The sequence below is a fragment of the Poromitra crassiceps genome (genome assembly GCF_964638095.1).
Source record: "Poromitra crassiceps genome assembly, contig: HAP1_SCAFFOLD_935, whole genome shotgun sequence".
NCBI classification, from domain to species: Eukaryota; Metazoa; Chordata; class Actinopteri; order Beryciformes; family Melamphaidae; genus Poromitra; species Poromitra crassiceps.
This window is the reverse complement of record NW_028151475.1, coordinates 14,881-40,361: the sequence shown is the minus strand read 5'-3', so window position 1 is coordinate 40,361 and position 25,481 is coordinate 14,881. Positions and strand designations below refer to the sequence as shown.

General features: G+C 44.0%; 1 protein-coding gene across 1 annotated transcript in view; it reads right to left on the bottom strand.

Annotated features, from left to right (window-relative positions):
- Positions 1–24,579, bottom strand: part of LOC310771645 (uncharacterized protein) — a 37,121-nt gene extending 12,542 nt beyond the window's left edge. Inside the window, exons 1-5 of the mRNA XM_083664208.1 lie at positions 24,512–24,579; positions 5,764–5,825; positions 4,342–4,519; positions 3,818–3,998; positions 708–877 (exon numbers count right to left, since the gene is read on the bottom strand). Coding sequence (XP_083520334.1) covers positions 708–877; positions 3,818–3,998; positions 4,342–4,519; positions 5,764–5,825; positions 24,512–24,574 — 654 coding nt within the window. The 5' untranslated portion in view covers positions 24,575–24,579. The remainder of the gene's footprint in view (positions 1–707; positions 878–3,817; positions 3,999–4,341; positions 4,520–5,763; positions 5,826–24,511) is intronic.
- Between the last annotated feature and the right edge of the window lie 902 nt (positions 24,580–25,481).

Genomic DNA, 25,481 nt, shown 5'->3' with positions numbered 1-25,481 from the left:
GCTGGAGAAAGTAATGCAGTAGTCTCATATAGACAGACCTATCTCTACACCAGTGCTGGAGAAAGTAATGCAGTAGTCTCATATAGACAGACCTATCTCCACACCAGCACTGGAGAAAGTAATGCAGTAGTCTCACATAGACAGACCTATCACATAGACAGACCTATCTCCACACCAGCGCTGGATAAAGTAATGCAGTAACTTGAAGTTGCTTAGTAAGTAAGAAGTTGGATCAGTAACTAGAAATTGTAATTCCTTACATTACTAGTTACTAGGGAAAGTAATAAAGTTACAGTAACTAAGTAGAAAGTAACTAAGTTACTGTAACTATACTGCCCAACACTGCTCCTATATCACTATACTATTCCTAGAGTATTCCTATATAGATTTATAATTTGCCTATGGTACTCATCACTACTAGTCATTTTATAGCAACATCATCCCACTTCATGTAGCTTTGTTGAACATGTGTGCTGCTCATCTGTGCGCTTTTACCACAGACAGTAAAGAGACTTTTACGCATCAAGCCCAAAACATTTTATTCAGGGCAGCCCTACTGTATAGTGGACTACTCTATAGTGGACTACTGTATAGTGGACTACTGTATAGTGGACTACTGTATCGTGGACTACTGTATAGTGGACTACTGTATAGTGGACTACTGTATAGTGCACTACTGTATAGTGGACTACTCTATAGTAGACTACCTGTGCATTGACAAGCTGCTGCCGGTTGTGCACCAGGCCCCAGGGTGGCAAGCCCACGGCGATGACTTTCTTCTGGGAGAGAGACGGGGCTGCGGCGCTGTGGTCCCTGACCGCCTCACCCACACAGCGGCTAACGCCCTCCCTCAAACCCCCGGTCAGGATCCAGGCCCCTGGGCAGACGGAGGGAGGGAGACAACAAGGTGGAAGTGGTGGTGATAGTGAGTGGTGGATTAACATCGTCTCCATGGGAATACTATAGGATAGAAGAGGATAGTGTCCAGATTCAGTGATAGTGAGCAGGATAATAATAATAATAATAATAATAATAATAATAATAATAATAATAATAATAATAATAATAATAATACATTCAATTTATATAGCGCTTTTCAAAGTACTCAAAGTCGCTTTACACACAGAGTAAAATCATTTAATAAGTACATTTGTAATAGGAAAATAAATAGAAAATGAGTGATGGGGTTAGCAGGTGAAGGCGAGTGTGAAGAGGTGGGTCTTGAGGGCCTGTTTGAAAGATGGTAGGGTGTTTGCTTGATGGATGTGGATGGGGAGAGTGTTCCAGAGGGAGGGTGCAGCGACTGAGAAGGCCCTGTCGCCCCAGGTCCGGAGCTTGGTCCTGGGGATCTTCAAGCAGTTGGTGTCTCCAGACCTGAGGCTGCGGGTGGGGGCGTGGTGGGGGAGGAGATCGGAGAGGTAGGGGGGGGCCAGGTTGTTTAGGGCTTTGTAAGTGATGAGTAGTATTTTAAAGTTGATCCTATGTTTGACTGGGAGCCAGTGGACAGGGGTGGACAGGGGTGATATGGTCTCAGCGGCGGGTGGAGGTGAGGAGGCGGGCAGCAGAGTTCTGTACATATTTATTTAAGTTTATTGAGGATTTTGTTGGGTGAGCCCTGAGCCGTAGAGGATGCTATTGCAGTAGTCGAGTCTGGAGGTTATGAGGGCATGGATGAGGGTTTCAGCAGCGGAGGACAGGGAGGGGCGGAGGCGAGCGATGTTCCTGAGATGAAAGAAGGCGGTTTTGGTGACATGGTTGGCGTGGGGAAGGAAGGAGAGGGTGGGGTCAAGGATGAGGCCGAGGTTGCGGACTTGGGTGGAGGGGGTGATGTTGGAGCCGTCGATGTTAAGTGTAAAGTCCTGAGCAGAGCGGGTGAGGGAGTTTGGGCCAATGATGAGGATTTCAGATTTATTGCAGTTGAGTTTGAGAAAGTTCTCTTGCATCCAGGATTTTATGTCGGTAAGGCAGGCGGAGAGGGTGGAGTGGGTGGCTGGAGTGATGGTTTTGGAGGAGAGGTATAGCTGAGTGTCGTCGGCGTAGCAGTGGCAACGGAGGCCGTGGCGGCGGAGGATGTGACCAAGGGGGAGGATGTACAGGATGAAGAGTAGGGGACCGAGCACTGAACCTTGGGGGACACCGTGGATGACTGGGGCGGTGGAGTATTGGCAGTTGTTGATGGAGATGTATTGGTGACGGTCAGAGAGGTATGAGGTGAGCCAGGAGAGGACGGTGTCGGTGATGCCAATGGAGTGCTGAAGACGGGAGAGGAGGATGGAGTGGTTTATGGTGTCAAAAGCAGCAGTGAGGTCTAGGAGGATGAAGATGGTGAGGGAGCCGGAGTCAGCAGAGAGGAGTATGTCATTGGTGATTTTCAGAAGGGCAGTTTCAGTACTGTGTTTTGAGCGGAAGCCAGATTGAAAAGGTTCATACAGGTTGTTGGAGTCAAGATGGGATTTGATTTGTGAGGCGACAACTCGCTCGAGGATTTTGGACAGAAACGGGAGGTTGGAGATGGGACGGAAGTTGTTGGGGATGTTACAGTATGATCAAGGCCGGGTTTCTTCAGTATGGGGGTGATGGTAGCAAGCTTGAGGGAGTGGGGGACGAGGCCGGTGGACAGGGAGGAATTGATTATGTTAGTAATGAGTGGGGAGAGTGAGGGGAGGCAGGCCTTAACAAGGGAGGAGGGGATGGGGTCGAGGGCGCAGGTTGTGGGTTTCATGCTGTTGACTATGGAGGATAGGTCAGGTTCAGAGATATGGTTGAAAGATGAGAGTGAGTGGTTTGGTGGGGGAGGGTTATTGAGTTGGAATCCGGGGGCGGGTGGAGGGGGAGGAGGCAGCCACCTGGTTATGGATTGTGTCGATTTTTGTCTGGAAAAATGACAGAAAGGAGTTGCATGTACTGGTGGTGAAGGAGTTGCAGGTGGTGTCCATGGGCTTGAGGAGTTTGTTGATGGTGGAGAAAAGCATTTTGGGATTATTACAGTCTGTCAGTCCAGACTAGCCAAGATGTTGTTGTGCTGCTGACTCTGGACTGAAAGCTGCTCTACTCTCCTCCCATAGATGTTCCGGGGTACGGTGGTGCAGTGGTAAGCGCTGTCGCCTCACAGCTCGAAGGTCCTGGGTTCGATTATCACCTGGGACGCTGTGGGCGCTGGAGTTGTGACCCCCCCATATCTTCAGTGCCTACTGCCCAGGTGGGCTATCTCGTCAAAACGGCCTTTCTGTGTGGAGTTTGCATGTTCTCCCCGTACCCCCCCCCCCAGGGGGTTCCTCCGTACATAACCCCCCACTAAAAACATGCAGAAGATCGTCATCCAACCAGTGATGACAACATCTGAAGTTGGTCCAATGATGGTCCAATGAAGGTCCCCGGGCACTGGAAAGAAATAGCGACCACTGCTCCTGGCCTGCCCCCTGGAGGAAAGGACAAGCCTGGATGGGTCAAATGCAGAGGACATATTTCACCGGCCACCGTCAGCATGAGTGTGTGTTGTGGCCGCATGCATGTGTTGTAGTGTGTTCGTGTGACAATAAAAGACGGGCTTCTGTCTGAAATCGTGTTTTTTTCCTGCCAACGCTCATTGACTTTGCAGCTGTCTCCAGCCACCAGCCTCAAACCTGGGACCTTAAATCCTAATCCCCGGCCCCTGCCGGCCCGGGCCCCGCCGGTTTGGCCCGGCCACAGCCTCGCTGCCTTGCAAGCCTCAAGCCTCCTCCAGCTGAGCTCACTCTGCACTGCATATATAGTGCATATATAGTGCACCATAGTGCCCACTGTAAATACTTAACGCCCATTCCTCAGCACATCTCACCTGTACTCTGTGCAGCTCTAACCAGCCCATTCCTCAGCACGTCCCTCACCCAGGTCTTGACCTTCTCATGACCTTCGCCCCCCACCACCGACACCACCAGGTTGGGTGAGGGCAATCCCCAGTGGGTCGTCATCAGGGTGTAGACGATCTGAGGCGAGGTGTCACATGACAGCCTCAGGAACTGCACAGGACAGAGAGAGGGTGGCAGAGTGACACATTACTAGCACTTCACTTTGCATTAGTCACACAGTCATTTCATCACATTTATTTTAACTGCGATTCAGGCAAAGAGGTCATGTATCATGAAATCTTAGACTTTCTTCAGTTTGAAATGCAATTCTGTTCCATACTTTTTTAAACAGTGTGAATTTTGAAACTGATCTACCTAAATAAATATAAAACCTGTGTGTGTGTGTGTGTGTGTGTGTGTGTGTGTGTGTGTGTGTGTGTGTGTGTGTGTGTGTGTGTGTGTGTGTGTGTGTGTGTGTGTGTGTGTGTGTGTGTGTGTATGTGATGCCACCCACATGGCTATGTCGGCGTCCAGCCCCGGCGAACTCCAGCTCTCCGAAGGCGTCAGTGGGAGACTCAGAGGAGTGCTGGCTGCTGTCCCACTGGCTGACGATGGCTGCTCCAAAATAGTCCCCTGTGGCCACAGAGCCATGGAGCTCCCGCACACCCCCACACTGACACAACGCCCCATTACTGACAGGCCACAGACAAACCAACACACACACACACACACACACTGTCTGTCATAAATCACTGATGACATCACAATTCTCGAGTGACATCACTGATGACAGTGTGAAGTGTGAAGCCCCCGTGGGCCTATTTTTTATTTTTCAATTACCAGATTCATTCCAGACCCCTGAAAAGTGTTTTGGCAAATTTGGGAGGCGATTGGATCAACGGTGTTCCTTCAACTCAAACAGACAGACAGACAGACAGACAGACAGACAGACAGACAGACAGACAGACAGACAGCTCTCCAATCATACTAGTAGGATTATTATGGAAATCAACAAGGATTGCCTGGGTCTACGCCCTTTTTCCCCATGTTTCCCCTTTACCACTCCTATATCATGGCAGGTAATCAGTGCTCAGGTAAAGCGGTCGGTACCTTACAGTTTTTGACTGCACTTAATTGTCAGTTTATCAGCTTATCAGCTATTTTATTTGTACTGTAGCAAGCTATTGGGGCTGTTGTGACAGAATATACTTTGGTTTTAAAATAATTATAGTTTATTTTTTATAAATCATGTCGGATCTCTTTGCCCTTTGTTTCGATAGCAATTCGGAGCACGTCTACCTGCAAACATGATACCTGGAGCCTCAAGGCAAGTCTTGGTTGGTAGGATCTCACCTGAGGACTGAGGACTTACCTGACACAGTCTGGATCAGGAGGACTTACCTGAAACAGTCTGGATCAGGAGGAGGACTTACCTGAAACTGTCTGGATCAGGAGGACTTACGTGAAACAGTCTGGATCAGGAGGAGGACTTACCTGAAACAGTCTGGATCAGGAGGAGGACTTACCTGAAACAGTCTGGATCAGGAGGAGGGCTTACCTGAAACAGTCTGGATCAGGAGGAGGGCTTACCTGAAACAGTCTGGATCAGGAGGAGGGCTTACCTGAAACAGTCTGGATCAGGAGGACTTACCTGAAACAGTCTGGATCAGGAGGAGGACTTACCTGAAACAGTCTGGATCAGGAGGAGGACTTACCTGAAACAGTCTGGATCAGGAGGACTTACCTGAAACAGTCTGGATCAGGAGGAGGACTTACCTGAAACAGTCTGGATCAGGAGGAGGACTTACCTGAAACAGTCTGGATCAGGAGGAGGACTTACCTGAAACAGTCTGGATCAGGAGGAGGACTTACCTGAAACAGTCTGGATCAGGAGGAGGACTTACCTGAAACAGTCTGGATCAGGAGGAGGACTTACCTGAAACTGTCTTCTATAAAAGTGGTGCACACTCGCTTCTTGATGATCTTGGGGATCCAGCTCTGTGAGCAGAAAGAGTGATACAATGTTAGTGTGATGAGCAGCTTCTTTCATCTTTGATCACAAGATGTTTTTATTTTGTATACATACACACACACACATACACACACACACACACACACACACACACACACACACACACACACACACACACACACATACACACACACACACACACACACACACACACACACACACATACACACACACACATACACACACACACACACACACACACACACACACACACACACACACACACTAGGGCTAAACTGTGAGCAGGTTGAAAACATGTGTTGTGTGGCATCTAACAGCCATTTAACATTGAATAGACCACTTTATAATCCCCCTGCCCAGCTACCCCACACACAGACTAACATGTAACCCCCCACCCCTCCCACGCACACACACACACACACACACACACACACACACACACACACACACACACACACACACATGCACACACACACACACACACACACACACACACACATACACACACACACATGCACACACACCCACACACACACACACACACACACACACACACACACACACACACACACACACACACACACACACACACATGCACACACACACACACACACACACACACACACACACACACACACACACACACACACACACACACACACACACACACACATGCACACACACACATGCACACACACCCACATACATACAGGAATTAAATGGGGGGGGGGGGGGGTACGGAAAGGGAAAAGAAACAAAAGAAACCATAACAAAAACAAAAAAAACAAAAAAGGAAGGTGAGTTACACCTGCTGCTCAGCTGGAAGCCTCTGAAGGCTATTTACATATGAGCTATTAACCTAAACTAAACTTGTACCACGGTTCCTTCAGAAGTTGTAGTTGTCATAGACTGTGTTGCATACTTGATTGCTCTATTGCTGACAAAAATGTGTTATTGTAAGTCGCTTTGGATAAAAGCGTCTGCCAAATGACGTGATGTAATGTAATGTAATGTAATGTGCGAGGAGGGAGGAAAAGGTGATTACGTCTAGGTGTTTAAAATAATACCAGGGACGCGAAAAATAGCAATCAGGGGACACGGCTGCAGCTCAACTCCTAAGATGTAAGATAGGGTTTTAAAGAATATGTCCCAAAATGAACATAAACTCTACATTGGGACAGATTTGTGACAGTCTGGCTTTAGAATAATGGAGCCTGTGCAGCACCTTGACTTGTATGAGACCCAGCTGAGCACATGATGTAGTAGATCTAACCCTATCAACTGCTCCAGCCCACCAATCATCAGAGAACTCAATACCTAGTTCCTCCTCCCAGGCTGATTTAGCTTTCACAACAGATTTATTAATAAATGACATCATGGAGGAGTAAATCTGAGATATAAGTGATCTCTGATCGAGTGAAAGATGAAGAAATTCCTCCCAAGGGAGCAGAGTTGGTAAAGAAGGGAAAGAGCGGAACTGAGAGGTTACACAGCGACGTATCTGAAAATATCTGAAGAGATGTGAACGTGGCAAAAGTCAAATTGACTTGAAAGGGATAGAAAAGTGTCACGGTCAGATACAAAAATGGAACCCAAATGCACGACACAGAGGCAGAGTGTAAAAATCAAAGTCTTCACTAAAGTAATGAATCAGAGAACAAAACAAACAGGAAACAGTCCAAAAGAAACAAGGCTGAGGCAAAATCCAAAACAGGCTCAAAAAGGCAGGGAACAGGATAGCTGGATGTTACTGGCATGAAGCACAATGATAATCTGGCAGAGAACTAGTGGAATGGGCCTGGAGATAAGCTGAGGAGCTGATTAGGGAATGAGTGAGTGGGCTAATTAGCAGACAGGTGAAACTAGTGAGGGGAAGACAGGCAGGTGGGAGTGGCCGGGTCTGAAATGACAGCAGAGTTAGAACAAAACCAATAATAAACTAAATGAATGAGTGAATGCAAAATAATAACTAAAAGAATGATTAAATCCAAAACCATGACAGAAAAGTAGGAAATATGTTATCCTGAAATAAATCACAAAAGGAGGTGATTCCTTTGGATTTCCATAAAGAAAAGGGAGAGTCTAAAGAAGCAGGAGATAGATGGTTAGAGGTTAGAGGACCTAAAGTTGAGGCAGAAGAGAAATTGAAATGACGTCAGAATTGATACCAGATTTGAAGAGAGGACAACTGGGTCTTTTGTATAATGAGAGAGAGAAATTGGATAATTGGAGGAACATAAAAGGGCAGAAAGAGATGTAGTAGATGAAGACACGGCTATCTTTGTTCTCAGCTGAGCTGGCCTGCTCACACAGAGCTACAGCTATAGAAACAAGTCCTCAGTGTGTGAGGACATCTAGACTCCAGGCTTTTCTCTGGAGAACTTCGTAGGAGTAGGAATCAGCTCCATGTACTCAGAAGAAGTCTGTGCAGTAGGGCTACTGTGCAGTAGGACTACTGTAGGGCTGCTTTCCGACCATTCTTTTCATTTCTGGGTTAATCTGTCATTATTTTCTTGATCAAACTATTAGTTGTTTGGTCTATAAAATGTGGATCAGTGTTTCCCAAAATCCAAGATGACGTCCTCAAATGTCTTGTTTTGTCTAGGTGCCAAGTGAGACTCACTCAAATGACCCTCTTCACACTCTCTCACACCTTTAAAACATTTCAGCTGGAAACATGCGACAACGGCAGCCTACTGTTTTATTTTTGCACGATTTGAGCATTATACCTGCGTGTGCCACTTGTCATAAATAGCTTACAAACTGTCGCAGTTGGAAACCTCAAAGGAGGGCAAACAGTAATATAGCCTATTAACTTCTTTAGCCTAATTAAAAGGCCCATCCCAAAATTGCCCAAACTGTCCAAAATGTAAATCCTGGCTGTGTTGTTGTGAATCATTCTATCTGAATAGATCTTCTTACTTAGGCTACATATTCTACCCATTATGTTGTTCGTTGTTTAACATAACAGACGGTCTTGTTCATTGACACGCGGTTTAAATTATGTTACTCTGTAGACCAGTGCTGACCAATTTGGGGCCCGTGGGCCAAGTTTGGCGCGTACTCTGTTTGTTTTGGCCCGCCACGGATTTGGGGATTCTTATTTTTTTATCCAGAATGCAACTCGGGCAAGTTATCAGATATCTGAGCACTGATTGTAAAGGGTGGACGAGCTTTTTCATGTGGTGACTTTGTGAAACAGTGTCTGAATGTGGCTGCGGATACTGTGTTCACTCCTGAGATTGCATCCCTGCAAATTGTCATGGCAAATTGTTTACAAAAGATGGACAATAAAGCTGATTTTCAAAGTACCTTGAGGATTTTTCAAGTTGTGAATTAAGTCAAATTTCTCTCTTGATTACAAAGGTGGAAAATACAACTGTTTTTAACTGGGTGTTTACGGATTAAATGTTTAAGCTCCCCACAAATGCAGATGTTTTTTTAAATATATATACGGTAACCAATTGCAAATTATTACAATTACCAAACAGATAAAAAGTAGATTATTATATTGAAATGTTATTTTAGATTTAGAATGTTAATTTTCTATAAAACACAATACATTTGAATGTAATTCCACAACGTTTATTTTTGGCCCTCGGCCCTCCACCCAGATTGAGTTTTGGCCCTTCATGGGAAAGAATTTGGGCACCCCTGCTGTAGACGGACCTGCAGGGGGCGTACCATCCGAGTCGGATTGGTCTGAAAATTTGCACAGCGGTGCGTTATAATTTGGGGAAGGTCATGGGCAGGTCATCAAGTCCTGGAACTGCCTGGAAAGTTGGCTTATGACATAAGAGGCAGACTTTACCATTAGGCAAGGTAAGGCAGTTGCCTTAGGCCAGGGATGGGCAACTTTGATGATAGAGGGCCACAAAAAAGATTCCTCGCTAACAGAGAGCCATATTTTGCTGAGGGCTGGGGGCCAAACGGCGCCGGCGCGAACAATTTGGGGCATTTGAAGGCAGGTTTAGAGGAATAACAAATTTTAAATTAACAGTTGTGATGTCATCATTCAGTCTTAACCACCAATATTTGATCCTTTTCTCACTCACTTCTATGTCAGCACCTGCTCTCCCTGCAGGGCTTGAAATTAACTTTTTTGACCACCTGCCAATATGGCTGCTAGATTTTAAAGTTACCAGCCAATTAGAATTTCCACTAGCCAAAATGTTTTTCTTGAATATAAACCAGAATATGAGTGGGTTAATTTAAGCATAAGTATCAGTAAGTGGCCCGGGATTCTCAAAGCCTGTGTTGAGGGTCACACAAGAACAAAAATGCACTCTTGAAGCTAAATAAATCCAAAACCGAGTTAATTATTTAAATGTTTACTTAGAACAGACTGAAATGTTATAACAGAAGTGGAGTATTGGCCAGAATGACATGAACATTTGGACACTTACTCAGCGGGTATCTTGCATGTTCAGGTGCACTGTAAAAGTAAAAAAAAAAAAAAGCAATTCCAGCGCGGGCCACACAGGGGCCGCCAGTTGCCCACCCCTGCCTTAGGCTACCAAAGGCCCCATAAAACTATGCTTAAGAAAGTTTTTTCTTCCTCTGCAGCAATATTGTTTTCAGTTTCAGGAAGTAGAACAGGTTGGTTAATTGCCTCGTTACCTCGTTGAAGGGTGCACACTGCCAAAACATCACTCTCTCACTCCCTCCCTCCCTCCCACCCTTTCTCTCGTTCTCTCTCTCTCTCTCTCCTTCCGTCTTCTCACCTTCTCTCCAGTGCGTAAAGGACTCCAAACTCCAAAGTGAAAATCCCCGAAGAAATCCCCGAAGAAAGGAGGGGAGGAGAGGAGAGGAGAGGAGAGGAGAGGAGAGGAGAGGAGAGGAGAGGAGAGGAGAGGAGAGGAGAGGAGAGAAGGAGACGCAGGCACAGACACAGAGGATCAATCCTCTCTTGATGCAAACATGGAATCAGAAAGTACTTTAAGAGCCCACTTGGGGAGGAGCTTACTGCGTCTCTCACTAGACCTGCCACTGCCTGACTCCAGCTGCCTCATCATAGCTAATGTAAACCATGCTGTGTCACTGTTGTGTTGTGTGCAAACTGCAAACCATTTGCCATTTGTTCTGAATTATATACATAGCCTGTTTGGATTTTAAACTGAGATACTGTATGTTCATCATAAAAGATACAATACTGTGAGATACTGTATGTTCATCATAAACGATACAATACTGTGAGATACTGTATGTTCATCATAAAAGATACAATACTGTGAGATACTGTATGTTCATCATAAAAGATACAATACAGTGAGATACTGTATGTTCATCATAAAAGATACAATACAGTGAGATACTGTATGTTCATCATAAACGATACAATACTGTGAGATACTGTGTGTTCATCATAAACGATACAATACTGTGAGATACTGTGTGTTCATCATAAAAGATACAATACAGTGAGATACTGTGTGTTCATCATAAACTATACAATACTGTGAGATACTGTATGTTCATCATAAAAGATACAATACAGTGAGATACTGTATGTTCATCATAAAAGATACAATACTGTGAGATACTGTATGTTCATCATAAAAGATACAATACAGTGAGATACTGTATGTTCATCATAAACGATACAATACAGTGAGATACTGTATGTTCATCATAAAAGATACAATACTGTGAGATACTGTATGTTCATCATAAACGATACAATACTGTGAGATACTGTATGTTCATCATAAACGATACAATACTGTGATATACTGTATGTTCATCATAAACGATACAATACTGTGAGATACTGTATGTTCATCATAAACTATACAATACTGTGAGATACTGTATGTTCATCATAAACGATACAATACTGTGAGATACTGTATGTTCATCATAAACGATACAATACTGTGAGATACTGTGTGTTCATCATAAACGATACAATACTGTGAGATACTGTATGTTCATCATAAACGATACAATACTGTGAGATACTGTATGTTCATCATAAACGATACAATACTGTGAGATACTGTGTGTTCATCATAAAAGATACAATACAGTACCACATTTACCACATGGGTCAAGACATGTGGTCAAAACATGGCTCAGCCTACTTACTTCTTCATTTCATTTCTCTTCTTGTCTCTCCCTGCAAAGCGCAGTGCTCCCAGTGGAGCTGCGGAGCTGCTAGAAAAATCTGGCGACGCGCTTACGGCTGCAGAGGCCTCGCCCCCAGCGCGATGATGTCATATTGGCCGCACGGCCCTCGCGCTTGGGAGCACGCCTGGAGTCTGTCCCCCCGCCCTTTAGACCCCCAAAACACTACGTCCGCCACTGCATAAGGCAGGTTGGATACTGGAAACCATCTGGACACCACCATCATTTCCAGAAAAAGATGCAGTTGTATTTTGTTTTGTGCCTTTTTAACCCGTCAATAAACAACAACAATAAACATGTCCCACAATGACAAGTGAAGAGGTAGGTAGCCTAGCAAGTTTAATACGTTTACTAACACGTTTACTAACACGTTTACTAACACGTTTACTAACACGTTTACTCGCTTGCTTCATCGATTCCGCCATTACGTTGTTGTTGTTGTTGTTTGTTTGTTGTTGTTTTTATTTTTTTTGTTTTTGTTTTTTTTCAGGAATGGGAGAGTCACTTTTAGGCTGCTTTCTCAATGGGAACGATTGCTTTCGTTCTGTTCTGTTCCACACTCGGGAACGATTGCGCCCCCTCCCCTCTCCCCCGCTGGTCAGCTTTCACATTGCAGCATTTCATCCACGCTCGGAAATTGAACAGAGTGCACTTGCGTCATCAACTATGCCTGGAGTTTATCCTCGCCCGTGTGTTGTCTATGTGGTTCGGAACGGTTGGCTTTCACACTCGCGAGTGTTCCGCGTGCGCCGTGCGGGCACGCCAAAGCGTTCCCCAGACCACCTTTTCAAGTGGATCCCGTCACGGTTCCCTGTTGCGCGCCCGGGCGCAGAACAGAACAGAACGCAACGTTCACACTCTTCAAATGTTCCAAAACTGGGAATCAATTTGGGAACAAGTGTGCTCGGGAACGGTACCGGGGCGCCAGTGAGAAAGCACCCTTAAAAAGCAAGGTTGCAGACAAGCTAGCTTACGATGAAAACAACTAAATAGAATGAAAAGATCCTGGAGTCAACAGAGCAACACAGCTGGTACAGTTTACCTCTGAGGCATTCAAGGACAATTAGGGTGGAGATGGAAAAGCCTTTTGTGTGTGTGTGTGTGTGTGTGTGTGTGTGTGTGTGTGTGTGTGTGTGTGTGTGTGTGTGTGTGTGTGTGTGTGTGTGTGGTGTGTGTGTGTGTGTGTGTGTGTGTGTGTGTGTGTGTGTGTGTGTGTGTGTGTGTGTGTGTGTGTGTGTGTGTGTGTGTGTATTATGAAGCAAGGAATGTGAGATCATGGTCATAAGACAGTGAAACAGAGAGGAGAGAGAAGTGGACAGACGGACAGAAACTAGAGGGAGAGGGAGGCATCAGCTGCTTGAGATTAAATAAGGAGGGAGGGGCGGGCGGGCAAAGGAAAGACAGGGAGAGAAGGAGAGAGAGAGAAGGAGAGAGAGAGAAGGAGAGAGAGAGAAGGAGAGAGAGAGAAGGAGAGAGAGAAGGAGAGAGAAATCTTAGGAATGCAAGAAGATGGAATCAAGTTGTGACTTGGGGGACGGACAAGGCTGTGTGAGAAGAAACTCCACACCATCACAACACATCATGATCACATGCTGCTTCACATTTAACTTCATTTTGTTTGGACAACAACCATTACATTACATTACATTACGTCATTTGGCAGACGCTTTTATCCAAAGCGACTTACAATAACAAATTTTTTGTCAGCAATAGAGCAATCAACTATGGAGCACAGTCTATGACAAATGTAGTTCTCAACGTAAGTTCAAGCCAGGAAGACTATAATATCTTTTACACTTCCTTAATTCACTTTATATCTCCACTCTTCAATCTACTCACAAGATCATAATAAGCTATCAATTTCCGGGTTTCAATGATCAATCAGCTGGTTGCCGCCCAGTCTCTGTTAACCAATTGCATAGTGTCACATCACTGCTCTCATCACCTCTCACCCCACACACCTCCAGTGTAAGCCTATCACATTGCTCCTCAACCCAGTCGTAAGCCAATTGCTTGGAGACGGGTTCCTTAAATATGCTTGTTTCTGTCTCATTCAGCCTCTCAATCACCGCTGCTGTCAGGCTCGCATCCTCCTCCTCCCCTTCTCCTCCCGGTCATCGCAGACCTATCCCATTCTTCAGTCGGAAGAGTCTCATCATGAGTCTCAGAAGGAGATCACCAGCACCACCAGTATCTAGACACTGCAGGGGGATATATCTGGATGCTGATCTGGGCTGGTGCAGCTCTCTCAAGATCTCCCTGCGGTGTCTAACCGCCAAAGACTAATAACAATACTTTATTCTCATCATTCTTTCTGTCGTAAATTATTCACTTTATTGTAATAAATATCACTTTATTCATCCTTTGGTCTCTAGTCTCTCCTGATTGAACTACAACTTCTGAAGGAACAGTGGTACAAGTTTAGGTACATGGTAGGTTTAGGTACATGGTAGGTACATGGTAGGTACACATGGTACACATGGTACAACCATGTGTACTAATAACATACTACAAACAACTCATAACATAGATGCATCAAAACGTGTACTAATAAACAACTCATAACATAGATGCATCAAAACATGTACTAATAAACAACTCATAACATAGATGCATCAAAACGTGTACTAATAAACAACTCCTAACATAGATGCATCAAAACGTGTACTAATAAACAACTCATAACATAGATGCATCAAAACATGTACTAATAAACAACTCATAACATAGATGCATCAAAACATGTACTAATAAACAACTCATAACATAGATGCATCAAAATGTGTACTAATAAACAACTCATAACATAGATGCATCAAAATGTGTACTAATAAACAACTCATAACATAGATGCATCAAAACATGTACTAATAAACAACTCATAACATAGATGCATCAAAACGTGTACTAATAAACAACTCCTAACAGATGCATCAAAACGTGGCAATACAAGAAGCAGTAGTAAGATCATCTTGAGGCTGCTTCATTGAGGCTACAGGTTAAACCTGTCTTGTTATTAGTGTCATGTTGTAGAGTTTTGGATCCTCTCCCACTATTCAATCACACTGTCATGTTCAATGCATTCCACCAGTTATGAGCCCAGTTGTTCGGCTCATGTTGTTTTCACAGATTCACACAAATGGATTTGACACGAAACTTTGTAGAAAGGTTGATCGTGGGCTTAACTTTTCATGCACGCCCACTAGCCAAAAGGGGCGGTGGCAAATTTGGTCGTGGCCAATCCCAAAAAGGCACCCAACTCCCAAACAGGTAACACCACCAAACTTTGTAGAATGTTTGTAGAAGGTATGCGCTAGGGATGAAACCTATGTTTGAAACGGCATGGGAAGTCATCTGTCAACTTCACACACATTAGCTAGCTAGCTCGTTAGCCAGCAAACAAATATCATTTATATGCTTCAGATCATTTCCGCTAAGTAAGTGAGCAAACTAGCTAGGGGATGCAAATCAGGTAGTCCAGTGGTTCTCAAACTTAATCACATCAAGGATGTGGAAACATGAGTCCTCCTGGACCATGCAGCACCATGTGCACTGTAAAAACATGAGCCCCCCTGGACCGCGCAGCACCATGTGCACTGTAAAAACATGAGTCCCCCTGGACCGTGCAGCACCATGTGCACTGTAAAAACATTAGTCCTCCTGGCCCGCGCAGCACCATGTGCACTGTAAAAACATTAGTCCTCCTGGCCCGCGCAGCACCATGTGCACTGTAAAAACATTAGTCCTCCTGGCCCGCGCAGCACCATGTGCACTGTAAAAACATGAGTCCTCCTGGCCCGCGCAGCACCATGTGCACTGTAAAAACATTAGTCCTCCTGGCCCGCGCAGCACCATGTGCACTGTAAAAACATGAGTCCTCCTGGCCCGTGCAGCACCATGTGCACTGTAAAAACATGAGTCCTCCTGGACCGCGCAGATGTGCACTGTAAAAACATGAGTCCTCCTGGCCCGCGCAGCACCATGTGCACTGTAAAAACATTAGTCCTCCTGGACCGCGCAGCACCATGTGCACTGTAAAAACATGAGTCCTCCTGGCCCGCGCAGCACCATGTGCACTGTAAAAACATTAGTCCTCCTGGCCCGCGCAGCACCATGTGCACTGTAAAAACATGAGTCCTCCTGGCCCGCGCTGCACCATGTGCACTGTAAAAACATTAGTCCTCCTGGACCGCGCAGCACCATGTGCACTGTAAAAACATTAGTCCTCCTGGCCCGCGCAGCACCATGTGCACTGTAAAAACAGGAGTCCTCCTGGCCCGCGCTGCACCATGTGCACTGTAAAAACAAGACTAGGCAAAACCGAGCTGTAGTAATTGGCTGCTCAGAAAATCATTGTATTGTTGATCTCTTGGGTTACACACTCCAGATCGGCAGAGGGTGGAAATGTATATATATATATAAATGTATATATATATATATAAATGTATATATAATATATATTTATATAAATGTATATATATATATATATATATATATATATATATATACACACATTTCAACCCTCTGCCAATCTGGAGAGAGCCACTAGCACCATGCTTCCTCCGAAACATGCGCAGTTGCCAGCCGCTTCTTTTCGCCTGACACCGGGGAGCTTCACCGGTAGGACGTACGATCACGCTATTCCCACCAGTTCCCTTCCACCGCGACCAGGCGCCCCAACCGACCAGAGGAGGCGCTAGTGCAGCGACCGGGACACAAACCCCTAACCCGGCTTCCCACCCTCAGGCAATCCTGCCTGTATGGACGCCCGACCAAGCCGGAGGTAACACGTGGATACGAACCTGCGACCCTCATGTGTGTGTGTGTGGTGGGGGGGATGGGGGATGGGGAGGGGTTCTCCATTCTAATAGGGTGACCACAGCATTTTCATGACTTTTCACACGTCCCGCAAATTGAGAAGATGTCCCGCATTTTGAATGACATAGAGAGACACAGAGAAAGAGAGAGGGGGGGAGATGGAAACCAGCGGTTCCTGTCTGTGCGCACACTGCGGCTCTGGGCGAGAGATATGTAGGCGCGGTTAACTTCACAAACTGCAGCCTCAGAGAGATGTGTGAGTACTCCCAGTAACTAGCAATAATAACAATACCAAAGGCCAAATACATACACTAATGATAATACTACCCATATTAATGCAACAGCTAAGCTGTGCTCTTATTGTAACGTTATACTTGTTTTGTTCAGATGAACAGTAATTATGTAGCTTACTAGCCTACTCTATATCTATATCTATATTCTATATCAGGGACAGGCAACTTTGATGATAGAGAGGGCCACACAAAAAATTCCTCAGATTGTGACCGTGCACTTTCACCTGTAGCCTACTGTAACACCATCACTCCCAATCATAGCTACTAATTTGATGAAAAGGACTGGTAATCATAGTTTATGATATAGTTTGTTACAATAGCATTAGCTCAAATGCTAACAGTATGTGGATGGACAATGCTAATACCATTAGCGCCATGTTCTGGGATGTACAATAAAATAAAAACAGATTTGGGTGTTCTAACCTAACCTAACCAAAAATGTCCACCTTGTAAAAAAAAACATGAAATGAAATTGACCCAGGGGCGGGGCCACACTGAGTGAGGTCGGGGGCCGCATGCGGCCCGTGGGCCGGCAGTTGCCCACCCCTGTTCTATATGGACCATGTCAGCACAGCAACCTGTCTGTTGTTTTATTGTAGCCTACACATTTTAGTCTAGTAATGTGTTGGAGAAGAAGCACTGTGAAACTTAAGCTTCGCTTTATGCTTAGTCTATTGACCTAGCGTGCAAGTTGGGAAAGTTGCATTCAAATCAAATATATTTGTGAAGTTTTGATATGCAGACTCTTTTGTGTGCTACTGAATCATTCAACCAGAGGGCAAGAGAGGGGAGAATAGAAATGTAGATTTGGTAAGACAGACATTATATCTCAATTTTAGACTATTAAAGCATCGGTAACGTGTCCCCCACTGTCCCACACAAACGTAATCTTTGTCCCACATCTAGTTTGCTGGGATCTGGTCACCCTATAGTCTTAACAACCTGACCAAGCCGAGACAAGTGGACAAACTCAAAAATATTGTGCTTTTCATCATACGTAGACCCTCACATGCTCCATAGCTATCCCTATAATAATCAGCACAGGGTTACAGTATGCCTGAGATCAATGTGCAGTGCAGCCTGTCTCAGCTGTGACGCGATGACTGTCAGCTTAACACTGTTTTCACAACAAGCAGACAAATGTGCATCTGTATTAGACACAACCTTCTACAGCATGACTTCTGTATTAGACACAACCTTCTACAGCATGACTTCTGTATTAGACACAACCTTCTACAGCATGACTTCTGTATTAGACACAACCTTCTACAGCCTGACTTCTGTATTAGACACAACCTTCTACTACAGCATGACTTCTGTATTAGACACAACCTTCTACTACAGCATGACTTCTGTATTAGACACAACCTTCTACTACAGCATGACTTCTGTATTAGACACAACCTTCTACAGCATGACTTCTGTATTAGACACAACCTTCTACTACAGCATGACTTCTGTATTAGACACAACCTTCTACTACAGCATGACTTCTGTATTAGACACAACCTTCTACAGCATGACTTATGTATTAGACACAACCTTCTACAGCATGACTTCTGTATTAGACACAACCTTCTACAGCATGACTTCTGTATTAGACACAACCTTCTACAGCATGACTTCTGTATTAGACACAACCTTCTACAGCATGACTTCTGTATTAGACACAACCTTCTACAGCATGACTTCTTTATTAGACACAACCTTCTACAGCATGACTTCTGTATTAGACACAACCTTCTACAGCATGACTTCTTTATTAGACACAACCTTCTACAGCATGACTTCTGTATTAGACACAACCTTCTACTACAGCATGACTTCTGTATTAGACACAACCTTCTACAGCATGACTTCTGTATTAGACACAACCTTCTACTACAGCATGACTTCTGTATTAGACACAACCTTCTACAGCATGACTTCTGTATTAGACACAACCTTCTACAGCATGACTTCTGTATTAGACACAACCTTCTACAGCATGACTTCTGTATTAGACACAACCTTCTACAGCATGACTTCTGTATTAGACACAACCTTCTACAGCATGACTTCTGTGTTAGACACAACCTTCTACAGCATGACTTCTTTCATCTGTATTAGACACAACCTTCTACAGCATGACTTCTGTATTAGACACAACCTTCTACAGCCTGACTTCTGTATTAGACACAACCTTCTACAGCATGACTTCTGTATTAGACACAACCTTCTACAGCATGACTTCTGTATTAGACACAACCTTCTACAGCATGACTTCTGTATTAGACACAACCTTCTACAGCATGACTTCTGTATTAGACACAACCTTCTACTACAGCATGACTTCTTTCATCTGTATTAGACACAACCTTCTACAGCATGACTTCTGTATTAGACACAACCTTCTACAGCATGACTTCTGTATTAGACACAACCTTCTACAGCATGACTTCTGTATTAGACACAACCTTCTACTACAGCATGACTTCTTTCATCTGTATTAGACACAACCTTCTACAGCATGACTTCTGTATTAGACATAACCTTCTACAGCATGACTTCTGTATTAGACATAACCTTCTACAGCATGACTTCTGTATTAGACACAACCTTCTACTACAGCATGACTTCTTTCATCTGTATTAGACACAACCTTCTACAGCATGACTTCTGTATTAGACACAACCTTCTACAGCATGACTTCTGTATTAGACACAACCTTCTACAGCATGACTTCTGTATTAGACACAACCTTCTACTACAGCATGACTTCTGTATTAGACACAACCTTCTACTACAGCATGACTTCTGTATTAGACACAACCTTCTACTACAGCATGACTTCTGTATTAGACACAACCTTCTACAGCATGACTTCTGTATTAGACACAACCTTCTACTACAGCATGACTTCTGTATTAGACACAACCTTCTACTACAGCATGACTTCTGTATTAGACACAACCTTCTACAGCATGACTTCTGTATTAGACACAACCTTCTACAGCATGACTTCTGTATTAGACACAACCTTCTACAGCATGACTTCTGTATTAGACACAACCTTCTACAGCATGACTTCTGTATTAGACACAACCTTCTACAGCATGACTTCTGTATTAGACACAACCTTCTACAGCATGACTTCTTTATTAGACACAACCTTCTACAGCATGACTTCTGTATTAGACACAACCTTCTACAGCATGACTTCTTTATTAGACACAACCTTCTACAGCATGACTTCTGTATTAGACACAACCTTCTACTACAGCATGACTTCTGTATTAGACACAACCTTCTACAGCATGACTTCTGTATTAGACACAACCTTCTACTACAGCATGACTTCTGTATTAGACACAACCTTCTACAGCATGACTTCTGTATTAGACACAACCTTCTACAGCATGACTTCTGTATTAGACACAACCTTCTACAGCATGACTTCTGTATTAGACACAACCTTCTACAGCATGACTTCTGTATTAGACACAACCTTCTACAGCATGACTTCTGTGTTAGACACAACCTTCTACAGCATGACTTCTTTCATCTGTATTAGACACAACCTTCTACAGCATGACTTCTGTATTAGACACAACCTTCTACAGCCTGACTTCTGTATTAGACACAACCTTCTACAGCATGACTTCTGTATTAGACACAACCTTCTACAGCATGACTTCTGTATTAGACACAACCTTCTACAGCATGACTTCTGTATTAGACACAACCTTCTACAGCATGACTTCTGTATTAGACACAACCTTCTACTACAGCATGACTTCTTTCATCTGTATTAGACACAACCTTCTACAGCATGACTTCTGTATTAGACACAACCTTCTACAGCATGACTTCTGTATTAGACACAACCTTCTACAGCATGACTTCTGTATTAGACACAACCTTCTACTACAGCATGACTTCTTTCATCTGTATTAGACACAACCTTCTACAGCATGACTTCTGTATTAGACATAACCTTCTACAGCATGACTTCTGTATTAGACATAACCTTCTACAGCATGACTTCTGTATTAGACACAACCTTCTACTACAGCATGACTTCTTTCATCTGTATTAGACACAACCTTCTACAGCATGACTTCTGTATTAGACACAACCTTCTACAGCATGACTTCTGTATTAGACACAACCTTCTACAGCATGACTTCTGTATTAGACACAACCTTCTACTACAGCATGACTTCTTTCATCTGTATTAGACACAACCTTCTACAGCATGACTTCTGTATTAGACATAACCTTCTACAGCATGACTTCTGTATTAGACATAACCTTCTACAGCATGACTTCTGTATTAGACACAACCTTCTACAGCATGACTTCTGTATTAGACACAACCTTCTACAGCATGACTTCTGTGTTAGACACAACCTTCTACAGCATGACTTCTGTATTAGACACAACCTTCTACAGCATGACTTCTGTATTAGACACAACCTTCTACAGCATGACTTCTGTATTAGACACAACCTTCTACAGCATGACTTCTTTCAGGATTAAACACATGTAGCACACGGCTGATCAGGTATAGAGACCAATGTTTACCCTCTTTCATCTTTGCCAATTACTTTCAAACAAATGAAAAAATGAATAGTAAGGTCAAATAATGTAGCCTATATGTCTATGTCTCAGTCTTTTAATTTATCTTACCTTGTGCTTATGTGATTATTATATTGACTATTTTGATTGTGCACATTATTATTTTATTGATCATTTGTGTGACAACTATACTACCTATATCCACCATTTTTGATTGATATTTTGGTTTGCTCTTCCCCCACATAGGCATTTTCCTTGCAATTAGTGTTCATACATCTATCTATAGCCTATATTACCGTATGAAATAATAATAATGCTTCATTCTATCATTCTGCCAATAGCCGTAGACAAGTGTTGGAGCAGTCTTACACATTTCGGCCTGTTCTCACACTTTTCCCAATATAGATGTTCAAACTGATTTGTCAAATTTGATTAAATCGCTCATCATGGTAAATGGTAAATGGCCTGCATTTATATAGCGCTTTTATCCAAAGCGCTTTACAGTCAGTAGGTACATTCACCCATTCACACACCGATGGCGGCAGGTTACCACGCAGGGTGCTGGCACACCAACGGGAGCAATTTGGGGTTCAGTGTCTTGCCCAAGGACACTTCGACATGCAGACTGGAGAAGCTGGGAATCGAACCACCGACCTCATTTATCCAAAGCGATTAGTGGACGACCCGCTCTACCTCCTGAGCTACAGCCGCCCCACATCATCATCATCAAGCAGAAGGAAGATCAAATTGTGTCATTTTGAACTATCTTTGACTCCAGAGACATCATCGGTGTAAAGTAGGGATGTCACGATACTACTTCGATACCAATAGTCCAATACCCAGGAAAATATCAATACTCGATACCATTTTCAATACCACGGGAAGGCGGGGATGACGACACATCTTAAAAATAAAGGCATAAAAATACCGTTAGACAGATGGACGGACAGACGCACACGTCTCCATAATCTAGGCCTGATCAAACTTTGAACTTAGACAGCAGATTAGCCCTGCTCTAGCCATCAGAACACGTTTAGCTTGTTGAAGCAACAGATACCCAATGATAGGGAGGGAAAAATCCGTGATTTTTCATTATTAACACATTCACTGCCAGCCGTTTTTTTTTTACTGTAGGTAGGTTCTGCCAGAGGGTTTTTTTGAGGATTCTAATAATAATAATGATTGGATTTATATAGCGCTTTTCAAGACACCCAAAGCGCTTCACAGGAATCATTATTCATTCACACCATTCGTACCAGTGGTGGTAAGCTACGGGTGATGTAGCCACAGCTGCCCTGGGGAAGACTGACAGAAGCGTGGCAGCCATTTCGCGCCTACGGCCCCTCCGACCACCACCAACATTCATAGACATTCATACCCATTCATACGAGGCAATGAGGGTTAAGTGTCTTGCCCAAGGACACAACGACAACAGCTGGGAGGGAGCGGGATTCATCTTTCAAGACCCGAGGATTCTTTTCTGCTAAGATTTTGTGAACACACAATATCTCAAAAGAACTAATAGAATGTGTGCTTTCTCTGTCTAAAAGAGTTAGTTTGTAGAGTTAGTAGTTATGTAAGCATTAGCAGTTGAATACAGCATGGTTTCAGCGTCTGAAAAATTATTCTGAGATAAACGGCTTTTTGTGAAATTCGATAGAACAGTCACTTTAACCATTCATTTTTGACATCAGTAAGACGTCAGACATCTAAACAATAGTTTTGAACAGTAATTTCCTCCATAACAGCAGGAAACACCCCTCTCCTTCAAACTCCTCCCTCCGTGTGTGTTCTTCTTGGCTGCAGCGGGCGTGTCACAAGCTCGTTTCTGTTGCTGCTGTAACCTCGAGTCACCAGGCTCACTGCTTCTGCTGCTGCTGCCTGTCTGCTGGCGGCCGCTGTGCAAGTCTGGATATGGGCTCGCTCGTTTCTTGGGGTTTGTGTTGAGAGCTTTGATGAAGCTTTTGCGATTCTGGTCTTATTTATGCTGCGTGTTTCAAAGTGTGTTCCACCCGTAATCTATTATGCAAATTTGCAATCCCGCACCGCCAGCAATCAGCGCGAAAACGAAAGCGTTTTCGCCAATCCATTTTCATGAGAATGGCTTCCTCTCACTGCTTTTTGCTTGCCTTCCTCTAGTCTGGGAGAGCACTGTCGCCACTTAGTGGGTCGGTGGAATGGGTTGTACATGTTCGGTGGCTCCAATAATTATATAAGAGATGTAAAAGGGTTAGATGCACATCCCACGGTCAAATTTTTTTTTTCATTTTTTTGACGTATTAAAAGAAATCACTGATGGTATCGAAACTGTTGCAAATGAGTATTGTATCCGATTCAAATGTTCAGTACCTTCGATACTATTGATACTTTTGACAACCCTAGTGTAAAGCCTTGTGAAAGAAGGAGGCATCTGAGACGTGCCAGCAGTGACAGCCTGAGGCATTTCACACTTTCAAGTCTCCACTCGCACAAACAGTATACTGTTTCTGCTTCAAAGACCTACTTTAAACAGTTAGACCTCAATCTGGCAGACAGTATGCATGATGACATTATTATGATTTAACTAAGACAACTTTAACCACTATGTGGTTAGATGACATTATTATTTAGCACTAAGACAACTTTAACCAGTAGGCCTATGTGCTTAGATGACATCTGACATCTATAAAGACAACTTCCATACCCCCATACAGCTTTAACTACACATCAGACAGGCACACAGGTAAAAAACAAAACAAAAAAACTATCAACTCACAGCCAAGCTGCGCACAGCTCTGCTATTTACAGGTATGTACAGTACAGTTCAACACACACGCACGCACGCACGCACGCACGCACACGCACACACACACCGCCACGCACGCACACGCACACGCACACGCACACGCACACACCTGATCCTTCTCGGACTTTTGAGCTGGTCCTCCTCCGTCGCGCTCCGTCTCTGGAGCCGTCATGTCTCTCTGCCTCTGCGCTGTGAGAGGAGAGGAGAGGATCACACGGCTCTGCTCCTCTGCTCTCCCTCTGCAGGTCCGCCCACACACCGCAACACAGAGGCGTGCCTGGAAGGGGGCGTACCTAGTAGCTTCAAGGTACGCCCCCTTGAAGTTGTCCGAAAATCACACGAGTTGCTGCGCTTGCTGGAGAGCCAAAGTCAAGCCCACTTCCGGTTTAGGCATACGCACCAGAGCTATAATACGAGGGATCAGCCGAGCAGCATTTTGGTAAACAAACCGCGTCACTGGGTGGCAACGGCAATGGGACCCTATGGAGCGTCGTGAGCGTTGGGAGGCTTGAATGTCTGACTCTAGCCAGCTGACTCTGTTTATATTTTTAAAACTGTGACAGCTCACACAACTTTAACACGACATGCAGTATACATCAAACTCTTGAGCTACTTCTGCTCTCACTCAGAATGTCAAAATATAAGCGATGTGATGTATAGTTTTTTGAGATATTAACGTTTGTTTCGCACAACTCATACTATCAACTGCCGCGGGGTTCCATATTTCTGGCAGTGACGTCACGCTGATTCGTCGTATTCGTCCGCCTTTCTTTTTTCCATCTACATTTTGTAAAATGCTGGTAAAAATCTTTTTACTTGGTCAAACCAAGTGATTCAGCTATAGGCTATTTGGAATCAGGAGAGACCATAGAACATTTCAAACAGACAAAAACTTAAAAACATTGCAGATTTAAAAAAAAAAATACATTTTGTTTATTAAAAAAAAGAAAAGAAAACGACTTTGTTTTCTTAAATGAAAAGCTGGGACATTTCCAGTGCGGCAGTCATATTGTAGTGCTCCAGTCTCCATGTAATGAGAGCATGTTGGTCCTTAGCCAACAGGATTGTTCCTTTGGTCT